Source organism: Gouania willdenowi, chromosome 6, assembly GCF_900634775.1.
Source record: "Gouania willdenowi chromosome 6, fGouWil2.1, whole genome shotgun sequence".
NCBI lineage: Eukaryota > Metazoa > Chordata > Actinopteri > Blenniiformes > Gobiesocidae > Gouania > Gouania willdenowi.
The window spans coordinates 48,640,067-48,665,239 of record NC_041049.1 but is presented as its reverse complement, the minus strand read 5'-3'; the positions used below and the strand labels follow the sequence as shown (position 1 = coordinate 48,665,239).

Genomic DNA, 25,173 nt, shown 5'->3' with positions numbered 1-25,173 from the left:
ATTATGTCATCTTCCTCTTCCACTGTTTTCTAGTCTGTATTTCTCTAATGCTGCAGCCTCTGCTGTGTGACTCACATTTTAAGAAGTTTGACGCACGCCAACGTTTCATTAATTTATTCATTTGAATTAGGACATTACATATTAATCAGTATGTCAGCAAACAGCGTCAACATAAATATGAGTGAGCACAAAGTAGCTAACAATTCATCAGGGCTAAAAAGTTGACTCTTTATTGCCTTTAATGACAGAAATTATAATGCAGAGGTTTTTTTTTTTAAGGAGTGTCATAATTCATTGAGCATCATTGAGCGGCACATGATGGGAAAACTCATTTATTTGTAAAGAAACTGTGAAAATAGAGCATGGTTCAAAACAGTTTTTTCAACCCTGCGGTGTATTATGGTAAAAAATGTATAAGTCATTAAAAACAAGGACCTAGTGTATAGTCATGCTGGTGTTGTTTTGGTCAGTGATCCCCTTTTTTTGGTTTATTTTGCATACGGATTATGAACACCAAATATTTCCAACTTAAACATTTACATTTGAGATATTTTACAGATCCTATTTGTGTTTCCCACAACAAAGATTGACATCTACATTAAAACGTCAGCATTTTAAGATATACAGGAGTAGAATATCACTAAGATTGGATTTTACACTAACTAGGCAACGTGCAATAATGAAGAGAGTTTAAAAAAAAAAAAAAAAAAAAACTTTTTTTTTGCTCTGCAGTAAGAAATTCCAATAGTTTCTAAATAGTTTGCTTTTCATAGAAATTACAAGGTAGAGCCAAAAACCCTTAGAGAGGGATCATTAATTAGTATCTTTGACTGACTTTGAAATGAATTCCTTTTATAAAACTGATTCCCATCACTGAGATTGAGTCTACGTTTTATAAAACGCCAAACATGAATGATCCTTTATCTTTATTGCACATCCCAACACCACCACGTTGACTTCCTAACTGTACATACTTTCAAACCAAGCTGTGTAAAAGTTATTTTACAAAAACTAAACCATGTCCCAAACAACAAGGCATACAATAAGATCCTTAACGGATTTTCATGTATTTATTAAATAGGAAAACAAAGTCAACAAGAGCTGAATGCAAATGTCTTTAAAATAATGATTTAACACAAGTGGAGTCCTTTACATAAATAGATATACTTCATAATCTGTAAAATCTTTATATATTCCCATAGCAGTCATGGGAAACTAATAACGAGATAACTTTGGTGATCAGAGCAAACTCAGCTCGCCCCAATCAAACCTATTATTTAAAGTGTCAGTATAAATTGATTTAATTCACCTGGTCCACTGATAGGCAACCCATCCTGTGATTAGCGTCTGTAACAATATAAAAACGTGGGTACGACTTTGTAACTAGAGCTGTGCAGTGAAGTCGTGCCTTAGCTGTAGCTACTTCCTTTACATCTTGAGCTGAGTCATGAGGTTGGACAGTGAGGAGATGCTTTCTCTGAGCTTGGCGTCGTCCTCGGGTACCAGCGGTACCCCGGCCAGGCGCGTAGAACCGTTTGCTCCCATCACACATGGAAGACTGAGGAACACCTCCGTACCAATACCCCCCCATCCCTAAAGAACACACACACACAAAACAAAGAGAGATACTTAGAGCTGATCTAATATAATCAGATGTAAGCAGCTTCAAAATACGCACAATTGCAACATGTGTTATATCGATGACTGTTGTATTGAGCACTAAATAAATTGAAATTGATATAAAACCATATTTTTCTCCTGATATCCTGTAATAAGTGAGTTTAGAACAAAAAGACTTCATGTTTTTCTGATGATCCATCCCAAAATAACGGTTGATTTTTTTCTGTAGCAGTTGGAATCCTGGAATAACTTTGACCAATCCCTGCCATTCAGTCTGAATGCAAAGAACCAATCAGCTGCCTTCATGTCTTGTCATGCCCACGCCCCCCGTCTCCAGCATGCACACACACGTGACACTATAAGGAGGGGGATTTGTTATTTTTATATCAGATGTGCGTTCAAGCTTGTGGGGGTGTGGCTTTGTTTGGGCGGAGCCGACAGAAAGGGAGGAGGTGGTGGAGCTTAGAGGAAGTCTTGCTACCTTTTGGAATGTACCTTTAACACTGGGGGGTCCATGGGCGCCCCCTGGTGACACTTAAGATGACTTATTAGCATTTTAAATATTAGCAAGGTGTTGTAACAAATTATTATGTAATAAGATCCACAATCATCTAAAATGTAAAACTTGTTTTAACAAGCCTTGGGGAACTAAAGAACAAACTGATAATTAGGGAGAAAATGCAAAGTCACCACAGTAAGGTCAGTTTGGCACTTTGACAACATATATTAACGTCATACAATAATCAATGACTAAAATATTCTGCCTGGATCCAATTTACCAATAAAGCTAAATGAGTATGAGGAAAGAATGCACATTCAGGAGATCATGTCACACTACGCAATAACCTTTAAATGCAAGCATGAATGGAAAAGGTCTGAACTATGAATTAGATCAGTGGCTCTCAACCTTTCAAAGGGTCAATATTGGCTTAAAGAAAAAAATAGGAACAATTAGTTTAAACAAAACACAAAACGCGGCATGAAATATGGTGAAAAGAGGTTAAAAGTGCTAATGGGTCAACATCTGCAACATTAGGTGGGAAAAGTGGTGCAAAAAGTTTATAAGTGGTGATAATGTCTTGAATATGAAAAAAATGTGCAGAAAACGCATTGAAATTTGATGGAGAAGTGGCAGAAATGGGAGTAATGTAGCAAAAATGCATTAAAAAGAGCAAATCAATGGCAAGAAAAGGTGATGAAAATAAGTTAAAATATGGCAAGTTCAGTGTGGTTGCAAAAGGGTAAGAATTTGCAAAAATGGGCTCAAATTGTTAAAAAACACTATACTATAGTTTCTTGAAGGCATCTGGCGACCCCAAATGGAGACTTGACTGCCAAGTTGAGAACCCCTGAATTAGACTGTGTATTACAGTAGTGCAGAGGAGGTACCTGAGCCAGAGTGGTGACAGAATGTGTTTTCATCTTATTGGTCAGGATGCTGTTTACAATGTCAGCCACTGAGAGCCCGACGGACCACGACCTCTGGCCACGATTCCTCACAATATTCAGCCCTCTGTAACGCACAAGAAAACAGGTTTTACCAACAGAGTTTAAAATATATAGTTACAATGAAACAAACAAACAAGTAAGTAAAGCAAAAAAATTAAATAAAACTAGAAGACAAGCTCTTGTTCTAAATATGTACCTGTCTAGCAGTGGTTTGGTGGAACTGGATCCTGGGACGATCTCAAGTGGACTTTTGGAGTTCGGTGCAGTGTTACTTATCACAGCAACTGCAAGAATCCATCAATAACAAAGATAAATAAAGCCACAAGCGGTGTCGGTACCCCATGTGTATCAAATATGAGAACCCAAACCCTATTTTGAAGTCAACATGACATGTCGTCTTTCCGGTAGAGCTGTTAGCGTCAAACGCCACTAAAAGCAGCGCTCTCTGAGAACGCAAGGCATGATGGGTAATCATCACATTGAACATTGTTTAGGGATGAACAATCATCATGTGTATCAAATATGAGGTGGTTTGAATTTTGTATATGAGAGTTAGCATCTTTCTTATATGGCGTGCCATAGTTGCTAACAGTGAACATGACCATAAATAGCGCCAGTCAATAACGCGAGGCATGATGGGAAATGTTTCAAAGCAGTCATGAATAAGCTTGGGCAAATGTCATTTGTGTGAAATTTGAGGCTGATTGAACTTTGTGTGTCAGAATTATGTTTTGTTGAAATTGTGGCGTGCTTACAAAAATTTGCATTGCAACTTTGCGGCGGCGCCATGACCAAACCGTTAGATATGCAAATTCCTTCAAGGATTTTTAATCTTCAGTGGGTCCTAAGTGTTCTTGCCCAGTTTGAAGCAAATCGGATGAAGCCCCTCAGACTAGTTCGCGCAAATGCATTTCTAGGGCGAAACACCATTTTTGACATTTGACCCAAGATGGCTGACTTCCTGTTTGGTTTTGGGCAGGGTCATAATGTCACTTTTTGCTGATCTTGGGGTCAATAATACATGTGGCGAATTTCGTGTGAATCGGACAAACCTGCTGGTCGTGCGGTTCCATCGCATTTTTGGCGTCTATAATGCACGCCGTGCGCGCATTTTTTAACTGATTTTTTTCATTGCACCAAATTATCACAGTTTTCAGCAGGTCTGAGGTGCGTGCACATTTTGGTGAGACGTGGGGCATTCTCAGGCGGTCAAATTAGTGATCACATGGCTTTTTAGAATAATAATAATTACAACAGTGTCCTTCTGGCCTTCGGACCCTAATGATCTGCATCAATTACTTAAGAATGAAAAGTAGGTAATGGAGCACAGTTTATCATGATTCTGCCATTCAAATTAAAACCACTGATAAACGGTGCAGTAGTGGATGAAGGGATGAATCTTTTACTGTTGTTGAGTGAAACTGAAATTCTTCAGCTAAATATTTCATCAGTGCAGTAAAGCTCACCTTTGTTATCCGACAGCTCTCCTATGACCCAGGCCACTTTGTGGGTGTTCAGGTTGATATTCAGAGCGTGACTGAGTCGCTCCGAGTCCAGGTTACAGCCTGCACCCACCACCCGGGTCGGGGGCAGGCCGCTCTGCCTCCAGGCCACGTGGGTCATGATGTCCACTGGAGTTTAAACCACACGGAGATTAAAGAACAAGATGACTTAATAACATGTTAGAATAGAACCAAAGAGGGTGTGCTAGCTACTGCTGACCTGGTTGAGAGGCGACGACGATGACTGCATCAGGGCTGAGACGAGCTAAGTTAGGGACGATCCCTCTGAACAAGTCCACGTTAGTTTGAACCACGCTCACGTACGACTGCTCACTGCTCCAAGCGTTCGCAGTCACCACGATAACTTTAGAACCTGCTGACGCTGACAAATCTAACATGTGAGGAAACAAAAAAAGTGAAGTGAGTGAAGGCAGATTCCTGATAATAAGGACGGGGTGGGGCAGAGGGTTCAGTAATTACGGTGACATCATCCCTGATGGTAAACCTGCAAAGCCTAAAACACTTTAAACACATTTTGTCCCTTTACACATTAGATTCGATTACATAGAACTTTATTGATGCCTTCTGAAGGCTCCCCCAGGGAAATGACATTTTCAGTAGCATTAAAAGAGAAAAGAAAAGCAGTTAATAGGTTTGAAATTATAAATAAATACAGAATATACAGAAATGACAAATTGTGTTATTTCTTCTTAAAATGAACATAAAATAACCTTAAATACTCATAAGATAGACATAACAAATTTTAATATTGAGAAACAATGAACCAGAAAGACAAATGTCATTAGGTGGTCGTAGTCAGAGGAAGAATTACATTTACATATACAAAGTGTGGCCGAACGAAGGGCAAATGTTAATCAGGGGTCCAATTAAATACAGGCATTTATTAGGATTATTTTTTTAAATGTATTAATATTTGTGAAGAAGCCTTTCCCTTCACTGTTTTTTTTTTTTTTTCAGGACCTCCTCATTGCAACAAAATGCTTAAAAAATGTAACATATATTAAAAAAGGTAAAAAATTGAGACAATTCTTCAAAACTCATAAAAATAACTAAATGGGCAACCACATTTTAGAACTGTAATAAGAAGTTTTATTGAGTGAAAAGAAATAAATGTTCTACTTTTACGTGAGATTTTCAAGTCCCTTGAATGCAGCATTAAACTGCTGTGTCAACTGTTCAATGGTGCGTTCTGGGACTTTATACAGGAGTTGGACATTCCTAACAGATGAACTGGTTTCTCAATTGTTTTTGCTCTGAGTCACTGAGCACAGCCTGTTTAACCATAACGTCACTACACCAAGTCTAAAGCAACGTGATGACGTGAACCCACACAAGACAATCCTCTGTTACACAGCATGACACAGCAGAAAGTAAACATACCTCTGGATACTTCAACCTTTGGAAGACTGAAAATCTCCAAATCTGTGCTGCCACCTTTAGTTGAACTGTCAGCCACGTCGATGAACGCAAGTTTATCTACGTTACACTGACGGAATAGAGAGAGAAATCAATCAAAGTGATGGAGTGGAGAAGTTAGCAACCTGTTTCATTCATTCATTAGGCAAGGAAAACGTATTTGCTATAGCACATTTCATACACAAAGCAATTCACTGTGCTTTACATGATAAAAAAAAGTGCAACAGAAAACATTTAACAGTTTAAAAATTAATAAGAATATTAAAATCAGCCGTAAAAACAATAAATCAACAATAATTAGATTTAAAAATACACACTTGTGCCCAGACTGGCTTAACTGTTTACACAACACAATATGCACAACTGTAACATCACATTACACTCACCTTTAAATAATCAACTCTTCCCCACCCCTTTCATTGTACTACCCTGACTTCCTCTTCCCTGTTCCCTCCCTCACCTAGGTGTAACACTGCCCTCTCTTTTATACTCTACCTTTAATAAAGTATTTCTTACCCTTCCTTAAGGAAGGCTGGTGATGGTCATAATTATGCAATAAAATAAATGTATTTATTTAATTGCAATAATAAACATGTATAGCTGTCACAAAAAGATTGCACTACATGTAGAGTTGACAGCATGTGCAGGCAAAGTAGAAAATAAATATATTTAAAAATCATATTACTGCACATTGTATTAATATTATAATGAAGAAGTTATTAGTAAGAAGATAAATATGGTTATCAGACATAATCTGATCACTTGGAGCAGAAAAGCTTTGCTAAAGTGCTTAAAGCACTGCATTAATGTACCAAAGATTACTTAAATCACTTTAACATCACTTTATCTTTGAATGCTTATGTTTGTAGAATGTTATGTGGCTTTTTGTATTTTCAATTATATGCATTTTTAAATAAAACATTTTAAATTAATGGACTTATTATGTGCATTCTTTGCATGTCATGTACAAAGCTGTTTACCTTGGATAAAATGCTCATCACTGATGCCATTCCCAAATCTCCTCCTCCAATGACAGTCACCTTCTTAACTCGTTGGTCACGACGTCCAATACTACCTGTAAAGGAAAAACTAATCAGCCAATGAAATGTAACTATTGCCTCAGTAATGTAAGTAAACATGAGTTGAGCAGCAGCACCGTCATTTAGTTTGAGGTTTGAGACCAAATCCAGCAGCTCATGAGGGTCTTTGTCACCTCCTGCAGGCTTCGAGGACAGTGGGGGTTCCTCCTCAAATTTAGCAGACATCTCATTCAGGAGAGCCACCACGGATGATTTTGGCTGGAACAAAAGATATTTTAATAAAAGAAGCAGCGTCATGGCTGAAATCATGAGAGCGTCACAAAATTCCCTCTTTTTATGTTTGAACACATCTAATACGTACATAGTCCCAGCTGTGCAGCCCTGGTAAGTGGATACGTCCATGGGCGTCGACGTGCTTGCCCTCTCTGATGACCATGGTGGCCGTGGGTCTGAGGTGGCAGATGGGGGGAGTGAAGGGGAACGAGTCCAACAGCCAGAGCTGAATGGGGAAATTATAGGATCGACCTTTGGAGAGACGCACAAATAATGATTAGATCAGAGTGTTCTTTATTCAACGGGAAAATGAGGAAATTCCCTTTTTAAAGCAGCAAAGAGATAAAACAAATAAAAAAATACACAATTCACCCCATGCAGAAAGGAACACACAAAGCCATTTTAACAATACATATCTACAGTATTAGGGATGCACTGAGATCACTTTTCCCCAACCGATACAATACCGATACTTGGGTATGTGTACTTGCCGATCCCGAGTAGCGATACTTATACCACAAAAATTTTTACGCAAAATGCAATGAATTGGAGGTCAGATTTTATTATATATAACAAATGTTTATATGTTGGACCAAAAACAATTTATAAAATGATTAAAACTGACATTTATAAACATTTTCTGTAAAAACAGGTCCCCCTGAGGGCCAATCACAAAAAAAAAATAACAGGCCACCATTGGATGCAATAGGAACTGCTCCCTGGTATTGATGAACTTTAACAATTACAAGTATATTGATGCAGTATCAGACCTATACAAATATGTTTCTAATATACAATATATATATATATATATATACATATATATATATATATATATATATATATACATATATATATATATATATATATATATATATATATATATATATATATATATATATACACAGTGGTATAAAAAAGTGTTTGATTTCTTCTTGCATGCATTATTAGGTTTAGGTGGCAAACAGGTTTTCACACAGGGCCTCATTAATAAAACCTTCCATTTAAAAACTATATTTTGTGTTTACTTGTGTTATCTCTGACTAATGTTAAAATTTGTTTGATGATCTGAAACATTTAGTGTGGAAAACATGCAAAAAAGTAAGAAATCAGGAAGGGGGCAAACACTTTTTCACACCACTGTATAGAAAACTTTATTAAAATATTTTTTACAATATACAATCAACCTGTGGATGCTTTGCTTGAAATCCAGGGGAAAAAACTCTTAATACTCTCAGTAAAGAGTCCCAGTGGTTTAGGTGTTCCTTACCTTCATATTTAACTGGAAGGTTTCCCAACAACTTCAGGAGATCTTTCTGCGTGCTGTCGCTGAACGCTGAAATACATAATGAGTGCTATCAATGTTAATGTTGAATAGAGAACATTTTATGTCTAAGTTAATCAGCTTTTTTTAATTACTGTATGTGTCTGTGGTTGGTTTCATTCCAGGAAAGATTCGCTCGATCTTCTGCAGCTCCTCAATGGCTACATCGTGAAATTTGTACTGTGAAAAAACAAAAAGAAACAGCACATGCATTAACTAGTGAATATAAAACAATTCATTAATGGCTGCTTTAGTTTTCCTCACCCTTACAAAACCCTGCATGTTAAATAGGAGTGTGATGATATCTCAATACACAGCGATATATCGCGATATTATTTTTGCACAATCGATTATCGATATACTCACGCTAAGTATTGATTTTTTTTTTTTTTTCAAAACCTTTTCTGCTTTTTCACTAAAATGTGCAGGTCGGTCCTCACAGAAATGTTATCACTGTTTGTTGAAGGAACCAATATATTGTTTACTGGAGTATTCCACTATAATGGTGTCACTGGTTAGAAAGAACCTATTTTTTGTTTACAGAAAGCACTATCGGAGATACTTATTCATTTACATTGGTATGTTGACACTCATTTACAGAAATGTTCCACTAAAATAGTGTCACTGTTCATAGGAAATTATTTAAATTCATTGTTTTTCAGAGGTATAAAATTTTTTTTTATTTTTTCACTTAATCTTTTATTTTCTTCTTATGTCATAGATCATCATAGATTGTATTGTATCGTGAGGTACCCAGAGGTTCCCACCCCTATTGTTAAATAAAGAGATAGACTTGATTAAAATGTGTGAATTATTAAGTTATTAAAACCATTTATCATAAGAAGATATCAACATATCCCAAATCATGGGCAACCTCATCCCTCAGTGATCACATGATAAAGCTGCTGCCGTCTCTGTGTGCAGAGATTACATGTTCTCCCTCAGCAGCAATATCAAACGCATTTTTGCTCAGGAAAAAAAAAGAGCAATTTCAAAATGAATATGCCCTCGTTTGCACCATGTTTAACTGATATACAAAGTATGTAAAGCACAGCCAATATCCAATGAATAAATTACAGATGCCAGTCCCCATACCAGGGCTTTTCAACCTTGTGTGTGGGGTCACCTGCATTTTAAATGGGGGTCACCTGAAATGTCTAAAAAAAAAAGAATTACTGATTAACAATCAATTTTTGATTATTGATTAAGATTGGGTTGTTTTATTATTAAAACAAATAATAATTAAACAGCTGTATTCAATTGATGAATATAAACCTAATTATTATTATTAACAATAATAATAAATCTATAAAGCAAGGTCTGTCCATTTGTGTGCCTGTGTTTCTCAAATATCTCTGCAGATCAGGATCAGACTGACCTGAGAGTTTCAACATGGCTGCTGCTTGGTTCAAGGGTGTGCGACGTCGGATTTGTTTGGACTGCAATGATATCGTTAATAAATTATTTCATAAATGCTTTACAAATTCTGTGAGCATCTAAACTGACTGTTGTGAATTAACGAGTCCGGACCGAGACTGTTCAGGTCTGAGGAGATCCGGATCCGCGAGGACAACAAACTGGAATCAGAATAGATGGGGTTCAACTCCCTACAGTGTCCTGGCTAAAAGCCAAAATATATGAAAAAAACTGTATTTGAAATACAGTATAACAAACTAGTGATAGAACGATACATCGGCCAGCCGATTTTTGCGTTTTTTACGTGTATCGGTATCGGCCGATGCGGGCTGCTGCGTTCGCCGATTTGCATCATTTACAGAGAAGATAAATATTTTTTACTTGTTCTTGTTACAATACTTGTTGAATATTTTTTACTTGTCGTTCTACCTCACCTTTGTTAATTTCAATAAATGTTCCTTTCCCAGTCCGTATGGGTCATCGGCTAAGGCTGATGAAAAAAAAAAAAAAACGGTATCTGCATCGGCCCTAAAAAAAATCCATATTGGTCTATTCCTATAACAAATATGATCAAAAAGAAATTGTAGTTTAGGGTCTCCAGAAATTCTTGATCCAAAAAAGGTTGGGAACCACTCCCCTACAAATAATGTGCAGTTATATTAAATTTAATTAATGTTTTCTCAATCATTTTTATTTTCTCCTCAGGGCCAAATTGGATGCTCCAAAGGGCTGGATTTGGCCCTCAGGCCTCAAGTTTGACACAGTGGTACAGATACTCTGGTCTCCCTTCCTCCCAGTGTAATTTATGGTTATTCATCAGTTTCTAAATGGTCTGTATGAGTAATCGGGTGTGACTGTAGTTCTTATTCTCTGTGCAATAATCCTGGTATAGACTGTCCCCCATTTTCAATAACCCAGAATAAATGGGTTCATAAAAATGAATTAAATTATCATAATATAATTCAGGATTGTATATGTTCATGGATGATATTGGCTTTGCTTCTATGACACTACTGACAGACTCTATAAGAGTGAATATGAAGGTGGAAGAGCTTGTAGACTACTTCATAATTAACCCTACATACTATACCATAGTATAATTCCAACTTTAATAGTTAGATTTGGTTTTAATATCAAAGTATTTTCAGGTCAAATGCACAGTCGTGCTAAAATGTAAAATAGAAAACCACGTGTTGAGGTAAACATGATCCAGGAAATGTATTGGATTAAAAATGAAGAAAGCAGCCCCGATGTCGAGGTTAATTCCTTCATATATAGAAGTGTTTGACAGACAATAATAATAATAAACAATAGATATATGGCCCTGTAAAGCAGTTATAAATAAATGTACTCTGACTTCCCTGAGTTAGTAACAGAGCAGGTTGGGCCAGTTGTTGGAGGCAGGTAGGTTCACCACACAGACAATGATTCATTTCAAACACCAATAATAATAATCAATAAAAAAAACGGTTCATTAATAAAACATCCCACCTTGGACAGGATCCGCTGTACATTATCTGAACTGAGATCCATGTAGATGAAAACTAAGAAAGCTCGGACAGAGTTGTCGGTTTCCTCCTCAATTAAAAGTCGCTCCGACCATCAGCTGGAAAAACAAACTTCCGCAAACTTTCATAGGTGACCACGTGAGGCACGAAGACACACCCACTGGACGGAAGTACTTCGGGTTGACTTGTAGTTTTCAAAGTATAATTTTCTGATTGGCTTTTGATTATCAATGTTTTATATTGTGTGTTGATTAGTTTTTGTAATATAATATAATATAATATAATATAATATAATATAATATAATATAATATAATGTAAAATGAAATGACGTATGATATAAAATTATATAATATAGAATATCTATTTCTGCATTGTTTTAATCCTGCCGGGGACTGCAGTATTAAACAGCATACTTACATATTTTGCTGTTTAAATAGATGTTCATTAAAGTGCAATGTCGCTATCAAATGAACAAATAAACAGATAAATACTATAAATTACAATAAAATATAGTATACACAACAATTCGAAAATTCAAATACATTTTCTTTGGCCTATTAAGAAATAAAGGAATTAGTTTTAAACAAAACATTTAGCTGCAATTTTGCTTTTGAAATAAAAAAACAATCATACAAATTGGAATACCCATATACTGTTAAAAAAAACTAAAAACATGAAATACTGACTTTAAATCACCGAAAGTTTTGCGTAATATTTGGAGTAACTGCTGTCAATGTTTAAAATCTATGTTTGTAATGTTTCATTACAATCATGTAATAGTTTTTCTACATTTATTTCCATGATATGCAAAAACAATCATCAAAATAGTCTGATGAAATGAATTGAGCTCCAGCAGCCTTTAATTGTGGGACTTCTGAGTTGTTTAAATTCATTTAATGCAGTACATCCTGAAAAAATAAATCTATTGCCAAAATGGTGAACGCTTTAACAAACTTTCAAAATAAAAAAAATCAGTAAAATTTAAGTATAAGGGTTTGTTAAAAAAAATAAATAAATAAATAAATAAAAAAAAAAGCCTGAGCATGACAGAAAGGCAGTAGTATCAATTTGTTTTAATGCTATAACAAACAGGGCACACATTTATCAAAGAGAACATCAGAAATAGGGAACAATAAAGATAATGATGTAGACATTTGGATATTTAACACAAGAAAATTAAATATAATTACATATAAGACAGGAAAATAAAATCAATTTTTTTTTAGATAATAAATCTTTACCGTCACTTTCTTTATAAATTATTTTAATTCATGCTGAAATTGTACTTTTGTGGAAAAGCAACTTTGCAAGTAACGTGGATAAATTAACAGATTTCTAATTTTTCTTTTGCTACACTAAGCCACATACTGCATCATTTTCTGAAATATGCTTTGACCTAATATTTCCAATTTCAAATCACCAGTTTGTCAGGTATTTCCATTACTGCAACAGGAATATATTGAAAATAAGGTGGACAATAAATTCCCCGCAAGAGCAAAAAAAAAAAAACCTGCTGGTTTTTAGTGTCTGTATTGCAAACAAAAACTTTTTTTTGCCTTTGTGGCAAATAAAATAATTTCACTGCTTCTAACCTAAATATGTATAGATCCCAACTCTATATATTATTACATTTAATGCATAGCACCTAAAGAAAAATAATGCAACAATTTCAGTCAAGTCAATTCAGTGATTAATTACACATCATGCCAAACTGCAATGCATTCTGCATATTTGTCTTCACAATCAACATTTTCTTGAGGAAAAAGAGCAACTGCACAAAATATATCAGGTGTTTAGAATGTGAGTAAATAAAGAAAAACATAGAAACATGTTAACTGTCATTACAAAATTGAAATAAATAAAGAAAGATCTAGGAATTTTTAATAAAGTTTAAGTGATTTGTGCATCGTGTCATTTTTCATTTTAATTCCACATCTCAAGTTATTTCCGTTCTGCTCAGATCCAAACTGAGATTAGACACAAAGGGAACATGAAGAGTTGGAACGCGGTGGGCGTGCTTTGCGTTGTGTTTCTGGACCCACTGTTCAATCTTTAAAGGAGGACATAAACAGCTTTTGATTTATTCACGTCAGTGTCACAAAAGCTTTAGATTTTTCTCCTCTTGGCGCTCTTCTTCTTCAGCTCTTCTAGCTCCCTTTTCTCCTCCTCCTGGTCCTCCTGCACAGCTACTCTCAGGCTACAAAAAACACAGAATATATTTTTATTAAAAAAGAAGTGCACACACACACACACAACACTTTAAATAACAAAGATGGTTTCCAGAGTCACTTTTTATCCAATTACCTTCTGGCCTCTTCCTTCTGCACGTCTCTCCAGCTCGACTCCATGAATTTTAGTGCATAGTCGCTCTCATCTTTGTATCTGATAAGAATAATAATAAAAAAAAAAAAACAGTTTCTTCAACATTCAAATCAAACTTAAATGAAATGACTTAAAGAGTAAGTACACCCCAAACCAACTTTTTTCTGCTGAATACAAACAGGTGCTGGTCATAAAAATAGAATATCATGAAAAATTGATTTATTTCAGTAATTCCATTCATAAAGTGAAACTTGTATAATGCATACATTGTACAAGTTGGGATTTTAATTAGTTGTCAGCTATAATCTTCAAAATTAAAAGAAATAAACATTTGAAATATATCAGTCTGTGTGTAATGAATGCATATAATATACAAGTTTCACTTTTTGAATGGAATTACTGAAATAAATCAACTTTTTCATGATATTCTAGTTGTATGACCAGCACCTGTATGTATTTGGGTATTAAGTAGTGCTATTGATTGATCCTAGTCCAACTCTCACATTTTAGTAAAAGTATTTCAATTTTGCGTATTTAGCTGTAAAATGACCAATATAGTGAATTCTGGTATTGGTTGAAACAGATTCTTTAAAGGGGAGGTATGATGAAAAAATGACTTTCTAATAATGGTTTTGCTACAGTGATATACCCCCCTTTAGCCTCATTCAGAGGGACAAAGTTGAAAAAGTTCTGTTTCCTCCCTCCCTTGTTATTCCACATTTTGTAAAAAGTCAGCTCCAAACGGGCGAGTTGGATTTTTCCCCGTGCCTGACATCACCTACAGAAAACAATCCTCTCTCATCCTACCATGAACCTAATACACCCCTCCTAGAATGTGAGCGCCTCCCTCTCAAACTATCTTACAGCTAAAACAAACACTGCGGTTTAATATTGAATATATATTATACCTTATTGTCATATATGTAAATGCAAACTGCACTACTTTTTCTGCTGCTTACTCTGCCATCTTTGCGAACATGCTGGGAGTCACTGCTCGGAGCCACGGCCATTGTTTACACCCATCAGCTGTTAGCACTCCGTGCTAATGCTATGCCAGCCTGAGCCTATGCAGCGACACCCGACATCCATCATAAACAGAGGGATGTCGGGAACTTCAAAAAGCGCTGCACAGGAGGCGCGGGATGCGCAGCGGGAGCTCTCGACACTTCTAGAAGCGCGTCCATCATGTATTGTGTATGTGCACCTGAGACTTGACGCATTTTGTGTGAATGTGCCATTATGCTGCGTGCGTTCCTGCGGTGATGTTTTTGAATCTGTGCTTCTATAAAGAGCGCTAATCAGAGGGTTCATCAAGCTATGTGTGTATTTACAAACACATATTGTGCGTATTCCTGTCTTTCAAAGTGTGTGAAAGGGCGTGTGTGTACGTCTTATCTCTATGTGCGCGGGGTGGTGGGAGAGTAGGGCCTGTGGTTGTAGTGACAAATGTCAGCCTATAAACTCGCCGTGTGTGTGTACAGACACATCATTGTGTGTATTGCAGTCTGGTGACTGGCTATCAGAGTGGGCATGTCTTACTGTAACAGCAGTGCCGCCCATAATCAAGGCATTTTTTTTAATTTCCCTCCCAGTAGAAAGTCAGCAGAAGACAGGGGTGTACTTACTCTTTAAGTATACAATAACATTAGGTTTGTTCCTACCGTTTCCGATCGTAGCCAAAGATTTCCCTGATGTGTTTGGATACTTCCTCTTGCTCTTCATCCTCGTCCTCAATAAAATCATCCATTTCTGAGTCGTATTCATCATCTTCTTCATATTTTCTCTTGTATGCAGATGTGATGGGTGGCAACATAGTTCCTGAAGAGCAGAAAATACATTTTTGTTTCTCTTTTTAAAAAAAGTTTATTTAGCTATGGATAACATGCATCTATTAAGTAGGCAAAATGACATTATGTGCCAATTAAGACTCATAAATTACATAAGAAATATAGGAAAAAAACAAGTCAAATACTGCTTTGAAATTATAAACATCACTAAACTGTCTTTATTTATAGATTAGAAAGATATTGCTAGTCATTTTATGTCACAAGTGCATTAAAACGTGTCATTATTTGTGGCTCCGGAATTTTTGAGAACATTCAAAAATATTTTCCTAGAAATTGGGATTAGATAACTTAAATTTACATAACTGATGCTGATATTTTAGATGACGCTAAAATATATTTTCCCATCTTCAATTTTGAAAATTTAAGATTAATTATATGCTATAAAAATAATTCAAATCAAATCATTAATAAGTAGATCATTTTGTTGAAAAGGATGTGTTGTAAAGAGATGTGCACTCGTGTTGAAATAAAATTATGTTGTGAAGCAAAGTACTGAATAACACTGAATAGAAGATAAACTCTAGAGCTAAGAAAGATTCCTACTCTGGCTCTGGGCAGAGGTCAAGAGACAAAAGTAAAATTGTAATATAAAAAATAGATTTCCATTTCTTTATTAAACGATGAATTACAATTTTAAATATTAATTCATAAAAATGTACATTAAAATGAAGAGCATTTTGAACAAAGTAAAAAAAACAGCCAAGGTTTTCATGTCAGAATATATACCTGTTTTGAAGAAATCATAATTTCTTTTTCCAATTAGCAATTTCATTTTATCATTTTTGAATGGATGCTAGTATTTGTGTTTGTATATGATAGTTATTTAAAATTACTCTCAATTATTTTAGAAAAAAACGATTATATTCCCAAAATTCCTGAGCTTAAATTCACATGGAATTTTACTGGAAGTGTTCCACCCCTTTGCAACCCGAGTAGTATCACACATCAACACTTCTCTCATTCTTACCAGGTGGTCTATTCATCATCGGCCTGGGTGGCATTCCCCCTCTAGATACCATCCCAGGTCTTGGTGGCATTCCCGCTCCAGGTACCATCCCAGGTCTTGAAGGCATTCCCCCTCTGGATACTGTCCCAGGCCTTTGTGGCATTCCCCCTCTAGCTTCCATCCCAGGTCTGTTTGGCACTCCCGGTCGAGGAGGTCCTCCTGGTCTTGCCCTGCCTACATTCTTGGATGAGATGGTTTCAGACACCACGGTGCACTTTGGTCTTCCAGGCCCAGAGGCGCTGTTCTCAGCTGGTCTTCGTGATATTTCTCCACCTGCAGGCCGACCTGGTCCCAGTGTTTGTCGCTGGAGTCCACTTCCTCCAGGGTGACTCTGTGGTTGACTTCCACCCCCCCGCATCAGTGGCGTACCAACGGGTTTTTTCTGAGGGGGCAATCCAGGCCTTGCTTGAGAATTGCTTGTTGCTTTTAGAGAACTGTTCGGCTGAGTTCTGATCTCTGATTTACTACTTGACTTTACAAAAGGATTGGCTCCAGGCCGTAGCGATTCTCCTTTTCCAGCCTTATGTGCACCTGTTGAAAGTCCTTGCTTTGGTAAACTTCCCTGACTGGGTCTTCCATGTGGATTTTTTTGGCCTGTACCATCTGCAGCTGTAGGCTTGGTCCCTGAAATGCCTGACGTTTTTCTGTGTGGAAATGATAAGCTTTCTTTTTTAGAGCTAAGGTCACTTAAGGCACTGGATTTGTTACTAGATGTGTCCCTGCCACCTAAATTTTTGTTTGAAACCTGAGATGATGTTACTTTTTGTGGTATTTTGAAGTTCGTAGACCTTGAAGAACTAACCTCAGGCATCTTTGTTCTGTCTCTTTCGTTGTAAGTTTTCTTGGTTTTGTCTCGATCAGGATGGGAACTCTTGGAAAAAGAGGGTTCCCTATTATTAACTGATGTTGAATGAGATTTCTTACCTGGCCCACCGGGCAAATTATGTTTTTCCGAATAATTCTTGTCTGATCTGCCGTTTGTCGGTTCTTTTTTTGTAACTAAATTGGAGCTTGCCTTCAGCCTGTCAGGGAGTGCGTTCCTGTCTCTATCCTGTCTCTTAGCCCTACGCTCCATTTCGAGTTCCTTTATCTCTTCAGCTGTGCGAAGCCTTTCCTCATTTTTTGAAACCTTGGGTTTTAGCTCCACTGGCTCAAACTGTTTAGTCTCTGCCAATTTGAGCAAGTCTGCAAAATTCATAGTTGGGGCAGGCCTGGATGTCCCGCTAACCTTCTTCAAGGGTGTCTTCTTATTGCTGTTGCTCCCACCAGAACTCATACCTTGTCTCAGCGGTTCTGGCTCCTCTTCTTGCTCTGAATCTGTTTGCTCATACTCATAATTATCCTCATCATCCTCTGGGTCAATTGAGTGATTCTTAAATCTTTCCCCCTCACTATTTTGCTGCATCTCATGTTTTGATCGCCTCTTCTTGGGAACTTCAACTACTGGGATGCCATTGTAGCCTCTAAAATTGTCTTTGGTTCTGGAGGCCATGGCACGGGCTTTACGGTCCGATTTGAGCTCAACCCTCTTCGCTATGAGTTCTTCTTTTTGTTTCTTTTTTTCAATTTCTGGAAGAAAAACAACACTAATATGAAGATAAGCTAATATATATATATATATACCTCTGATATGAAGAAAGGTTTCTCCGTGTTATGTTAACATTCTAAAATGACATGACAACAGTGCTACTAATTTGGTCATTAAAAAGTGGGCTTGCTGCATCCAAAAACAAATGACTACTTATATGGCAACTGTCACAATTAATCATATTTAAATAAATGAAACGCAGGCGTCCTGATACCACTTTTTCAATTCCGATACAATACGAATTTTGCTGCCTTAAGAATGAGTAGATATCGATACTAATCAAATATGATATTAGCATGGATCATACACACTTCTATTACTTATTTCCAGTGATGTGCCGTCAGGGTAGGCAAGGTAGGCAGTGCCTACCCAAGGGTGAATTGATATTTTGATTATTTGTTTTAATTGTAATTTTCTTTTCTTTTTTTTGCACGTAACCGCGCTATGCTAAATGCTATACGTAAGTTCACAGTACATTAGTGAATTGATATCATGTGACCGCTGCTGCTACATTGTCTAGCGAGTGGGCGGGATAACACTACAGTCATGATGACAGCGCTAGAGACAACAGAGAAACTTCGTTTTGAGGAAAAACGACAGCTTTTAAAAGATGGGATACCAACACCTGAGCTACCAGACCTTCAGCAAAAGTAAGGTCAGAACATGTTTCATACTTTTCACAGTGAACGGAACAAAAGGAAGGATTGACTTTGTGGATGCTCCTCACTGAGGCTGTTCTAAGTTGTTGTCATTTTCTCCGTGTTTCTGTGTTTCCAACACAAACAATGGATGTGCTGTTGTGTCATGAGATGAGAGGAGAGTATGGAGGCTATATAAAATAATTGTATATGTTTCTTTAATGGTGTTTATGATGTTGATTTTGTTAGATGGCTAAATACTTGTTCATGTGGATCTTGTTGGGTTTTTTCTTTCTTATTAGGAATTTTATATTTTGAATTGTTGGAAATTGCTTTATACAAATAAAATCCATTTGAATTGAATTAACACTTGACAGCAGAAACATATGAAATTGATAGTTGGTGGTCTCAATTTGCAACGTGCCAACCCAACCCTAGTGGTCACGGCACGTCACTGCTGATTTCTTAGTGTGGAATATTGATCGATCGATTCATTGGCCGGACGATTTAATCTGCAGTTGTTTGCGTGTTTTATGTGTATCGGCATCGGCCGATACGCACTGCTGCGTTCGCCAATCCACTTTATAAACAGAGCAGCTGCTACAGGGCTCCGTGTTGCTGCAGACAGAGTGCAGAGAGCAGAGTCCCTCCCCCTTCTAGCAGAGCGGTAAGCAAGCTCTTCAATTTCAATGGCAGGTTTTAAACTTTCAAAGCATCTTTTAACTGTTTTGGTTTGTTCTACATCACCGTTTTTATTATTTGTTAAATATTTTTTTAATTGGTGTCGTTCTACCTCACCTTTGTTAATTTCAATAAATGTTCCTTTTTCAAAAATTGAGACTTGTAAGATTTATCATCATTGTGTCATTTTTATGAAACAAATTGAAGGAGCAAAAGTAGCACCGGCTCCAAATATCGGCTAAAGAAAATCGGCAGTCCGTATCGGTCATCGGCTCAGGCTGATGGAAAAAAAAAAACGGTATTAGCATCGGCCCTAAAAACCCATATCTGTCGATCCCTAGTGTGGAATGTAAAAAAAAAAAAAAAGACTTGATCAAGTGATAATACTGAAACAGAGAACAATAGTCAGTGACCATAAGTGTTTGACCCATTTATTATTAAAAAAAATCACCTTAATATATTTATTGAAAACTAAAAAATTATCAGAGATTTTAGATGCATATAATCCGTAGGGCTGGGCAATATGGACCAAAACTCATATCTCAACATTTTTTCTCAAAATAGCAATATACGACAAATCTTGATATTTTTAATTCAAATAAAGTTAGTAGAAAGACAATTTCTACATTAAATTTGCTGATGCAAAATGCCACAAAAGCACATTTATTAACAACCAGCTGCACAATATGTGCCACTTCTGGCTTTTTTTTTCTATAGGGGACAGCACGTGGGAGTGAGTTCTGTAGTGTGTCTTGTTTAGGGGAAGGTCTGGGTTAGGACACACTCAGTGATCCATCTAACTGCGCTTTTCATGCTGTTCTGAGATGTAGCAAAAGCAGCAATGAGTATTTTAATAAAAATAAGCTATAAAATACAAATATTTTGATAAAGGTGATATTCGCCAAAATAGAAAACTTGATATATTGCCCAGCCCTAATAATCCGATACTTGCTTCTTTTTTTTTGCTGATACTGGACCAATATCAATATCGGTTCACCCTCAATGAAAATTGCAATGACCATTTTTACCAGTTTAAATCTATATTCTTAGTCAATCAATTCAAATATTTCAGTATATAAAAAAATCTTTAAAGGTTTTAAACAAAAGTAATCACAATAAAAAAATAAGCGGTGGCTCTCAGTATGTAATACGTGACAGTAGATAGGCAGTTTATCCGTACGCATTGGCCAGTTTAGGTCACATGATAGGTGCACCACCTAAATATGTTAAAATGAAATAATATATAGGTCAAAAGTGGGATTCAAACCCACAACAGCGGAAGGAAGAATCATTGAGTCACGTGCCTTTGACCATTTGGCCATCCTGACACGGTGAAAACTCAGACACCTTACGCTTATGTAGAATAGGTCCGGAAACGTCATCTTTCGTACGAATAGACTGCTGGTATATGGATACGTATTACGTACTAGGAGACACTTCCTAAAAAATGAAAACAAACAGACATAATAAGAAGTGTCTATTGTTACGGAAACGTACCGGGTATGTTTTCCGGACCTTTTCTACATAATATAATGTGCCTGTGTCACCGTGTCCGGATGGCAAAGTGGTCTAAAGCGCCTGACTCAAGAATTCTTCCTTCCGCTGTCGTGGATTCGAATCCCGCTTTTGTCATATATATATTTTTTCTTTTCAACAAATTTAACACAGCAAATTCCATCTTTAAAAATACATATACAAAAAAAATAAACATTTTAGGGTATTTCCTGGTTTAGGGCTAAAATAAAAAGGTTAGCGGGGTAGCTAAAAAAAAAAAAACTGACGGAACTTTAAGTCAGGTGGTGCACCTATCATGTCACCTAAATTGGCCAATGAGGAGGTCTGTGTAATAATAGACTGGAAGTCTATTGATACGTTTCCGTATCAATTTACGTCATGATACGTTCCCGTATCAATAGCCGTGACCAAATAAATAGAAAGTGTCTATTAGTACGGTTGCCGTACGGACAACCCTCGGTGCTATTGGTACGGTTACCGAAGTACCCGTATGTAGCGTTATAGGGCTAGGATTAGGTTATAACTAGGGATGTAACGATTCACTCAACTCCCGATACCATTTGATTCACGATACGATTCTCTCACGATTTATTTTACAAAATGGTACTGTAAACAAATGATGACTGAAAAATATTCCTTCTTTTATTGGGAAAAAAAAACTAGAAAATACTGTACTATTTTCCTTATATTTTTCATTGTCAAAATAATCCTTTGATAAACTATTCAAAACAATGCAATTTAACTAAAAAATAAATCTTGAATAAAATAAATAAAGGAATAATATAAATGAAGAAGAAGCCTATTAATTTAAATGCTGGTTCTATAGTAAATAATGCAAAACTGCATAATAGTTATTTTTTCTTTTTAAAAGTGCAACTAAAAATGTTTTTTGTGCCTTAACAACTGGACTTAAAAAAAAAAATAAAAAAAAAAGTCATTACATTGTATTTACGTCAGATATTAGTTTGGACCAGCAGAGGGCACTGGTAACCCAGTGGTCGGTTGGCATACAGATATTCATGCAGTGAAGAAGAGACGGTATGCGCTAGCAGACAGAGCTAATAGAAAAACGTGACTTTTACAGATATTCTTTCTGTGCTAAAGGGGTAAGGAATCATTTATGAACATGTTTAAGAGTAGAAGGCGGCCAGAAAGAAAGTAGTAGCAGATTCCGCCTGCCACCAACACTTTTAAACAAGAGAATGATAAATATATTTGCTGTTTAAAAAAAGTACTGTGATTCAATTTTCAGAATATAGATGTGAACCATGATACCTATGAATCGATTTTTAACTGCTTTACAATTAATCGTTACATCCCTAGTTATAACCCAATATCGCAACAATTTTTAGTTAGGGTTAGGTTTAGTCGCGCGATCTAAACTGACCAATGACTGACCTATCACGCGACCAAAACTGGCCAAATTGGGGGCGCTGCGTACGGATAGAATGTCAGTATATTGATACGGCAACCATACGGATAGCCACTGCTAACATAATAACCACAAAAGAAATGAGTCATTTATTTGGGTATAAACCAAACTTACAATTACCTTTCTTAAAGGCATCCTTGTGTTGCTTTTTCAACAGGGCTTGAATAGCAGCAGGATCCACGCCTTTGGATTTGGGATCCTTTTTGGGGGGTCCAGTTTGTAAACTGTATCTTTTCTGTTAAAGGAGACACCACATTCTACTTATTTCACAGCTCACATTCAAAGTAATCCGTTTGACAACGTATGTCTAGGTATACAGTATTACCATGAAGGAAAAGAGAAGTAAAGTTCAACATTTGCTGTAAACAGACATTTAAAGCCACGTTCAATGTTAGCAGCTAGCTTAGTTTTATGCACTTATACGCACAAATAACCTCAAAACCAACAAGGAATTAATCATTTGGCTAAAAGAAGTCATTACTCACCCGTGGTGTGTTGCTTTGGTCCTGGTTTTGTGTGGCTAAATCCAATACATTATCAAAATCCATCATTTTGGTAGAGGCTAAAGCAGCAGATTGTCTGAGACGAGTCCCAACAAAAAGAGCAGCAAGACTAACCTCTAGTCTTTAAATACTTCAGTTTGACAGAGGGGTTTAAAATAATAATAAAAAAAAAAACAACCTTTGAATTAAACCAACCAAACTAAAGGAAATCCTTAGGACGAAACAGCTGATGAGACTTTACTTCATCAGAGTACGATAGCGCGAATGAGCTAAGTTAGCTAGTTACTTTATCAGATGGTAGCGTCAGTTAGCCACCGAAAACGCTAGAGATTACCTTCATTCCTCAAAGATAATACACATTACTAACGTTACGTCCATTCAAATGTGCATATTTTAATCAAACTCTTACGAATGACGGATTGAAAATGGCATGTAACGCAATATACCGAGAGTAGAACCACACGATGACAGAGTGAATAAAATGAGCAGAGTTGTTGAAGTGAGAGCGAGCGCTGCTACGTACTTCCGCTTTGTCAAACAATCCACAACAATAAAATAATAATAATCCGTTTTAACGTGGTGATTATAAACGTGTATCATCCTCAACGTTAATTTTCCGAGAATTTATGCGCTGTCTAAATGATGATTGTGAGTGTTTAAATACAGTGAAACGACCACTGACTGTTATTTACAAAAAATAATATGGTTTTTCTTTGTTTTTTGTTTTTTTTAATGCATATCTAATAACGAGCAGGGACCGGTGTAAACTATTCACTCACAAACACCAACTTTAAAGAAGACATTGGATGAGGGGGATGGAAAAAAAAAGTTATTAGCTAAATTAAATTGAGTACGATGGAGCATTGTAATAATCCCCACAGGGAAAACGGATTTAGAAAAAAAAAATTAATTCAGAAAATGGATATTAAAAAAAATTACTTCGGAAAACGGATTTTAAAAAAAAATTAATTCGGAAAACAGATTAAAAAAAATATTAATTCGGAAAACGGATTTAAAAAAAAATATTAATTCGGAAAATGGATTTAAAAAAAAAATTAATTAGAAAAACAAATGTTTTTTTTTTTTTACTGTCGTAATTGAGCGTATTGGTTCAAAGAATCAGGAAATTACGAAGCCTCTAAAGGGACACAGATTTTTTTTCATTTTATTTTATTGAGCACGTGGAACTTTTACGTGAGCGAGCGCAAAAAAATTAAATAATAATACCTGTGTCCCTTTAGGTGCTCAGTCGGAAATTTATCAACTTTTTTTTTTTTTTTTAACCAAAAAATAAAAACAACAACATATACATATAAACACAATTTAAATTTACAATTTCTAAACCACAACTCGTGGTTACAATACAAACCAAACTTTCTCAAATATACATAATACAAAACAAAATTCAAACGTATAAATTGAAATTTGACAATTTCGGTGACACACTTCCGTTAGCTTTACTCAAACGTCATATCCGTCGCGAAACTACCTCTGGCATCAACAAACCACACGGTGTCAGACATGTCTAGAAATGTTCGTTTAATTTCCATGTATTGTACACACAGTCGCATAATGCTGATTTGGGACACTATATTTAGTGTTAACGGAACCGCATATTGACAAAACGGTGATTTAGTCAAACTACACTTCTGTAATTACCAAAATTAAAACGAACCCTCCATTTTCATTTAAAATGCATGATCCTTGCGGACTTGTTCTATAATTGTTGTGTTGGGCAACAAATTGATAGAAATTTGGAAAAAGGCTAAGGAGAAAATGACACGCTGCAGTTAAAAATGCCAAGTCTGTCTAAGGTAAGAACCTACATACGTTTAGCTAAAAATAAATAAATCAAATAATTAAATCAAATTCACTGTCTGAATTAGTCATGCATAATGCATGCCTCTATGTAGGCTAGTAACATATATTCAATAAGCTTGAATCACTTTCCAAATCTGAATCAATTTTTCATCTTTTGTTTAACTTGTGCACGTAACAATTTGTCTGTTATAAATGGCAAAGATAAATACGGATTAACCTTAAGAAAACACGTTTTGTAATGAGAACCTTA

General features: G+C 36.2%; 2 protein-coding genes across 3 annotated transcripts; both read right to left on the bottom strand.

The window, feature by feature from the left end:
* Nucleotides 1-911: 911 nt before the first annotated feature.
* Nucleotides 912-11,694, bottom strand: uevld (UEV and lactate/malate dehyrogenase domains). 2 transcript variants are annotated; one of them, XM_028449552.1, is made up of 12 exons: nucleotides 11,553-11,694; nucleotides 8,741-8,825; nucleotides 8,592-8,657; nucleotides 7,410-7,573; nucleotides 7,165-7,306; nucleotides 6,989-7,083; nucleotides 5,973-6,078; nucleotides 4,792-4,962; nucleotides 4,536-4,700; nucleotides 3,266-3,353; nucleotides 3,010-3,133; nucleotides 912-1,593 (listed from the first exon to the last, which is right to left on the bottom strand). In XM_028449552.1, the coding sequence occupies exons 1-12, from the start codon at nucleotides 11,592-11,594 to the stop codon at nucleotides 1,429-1,431; spliced, it is 1,413 nt and encodes a 470-aa protein (XP_028305353.1). In that variant the 5' UTR covers nucleotides 11,595-11,694; the 3' UTR covers nucleotides 912-1,428. The 2 variants fall into 2 exon arrangements, with proteins under 2 accessions (XP_028305353.1, XP_028305352.1); XM_028449551.1 differs by having other exon boundaries at nucleotides 6,989-7,306.
* Nucleotides 11,695-12,701: 1,007 nt separating this feature from the next.
* Nucleotides 12,702-23,616, bottom strand: spty2d1 (SPT2 chromatin protein domain containing 1). The gene is made up of 6 exons (XM_028449766.1): nucleotides 23,085-23,616; nucleotides 22,720-22,834; nucleotides 16,707-18,314; nucleotides 15,554-15,710; nucleotides 13,875-13,952; nucleotides 12,702-13,767 (listed from the first exon to the last, which is right to left on the bottom strand). The coding sequence occupies exons 1-6, from the start codon at nucleotides 23,148-23,150 to the stop codon at nucleotides 13,677-13,679; spliced, it is 2,115 nt and encodes a 704-aa protein (XP_028305567.1). The 5' UTR covers nucleotides 23,151-23,616; the 3' UTR covers nucleotides 12,702-13,676.
* Between the last annotated feature and the right edge of the window lie 1,557 nt (nucleotides 23,617-25,173).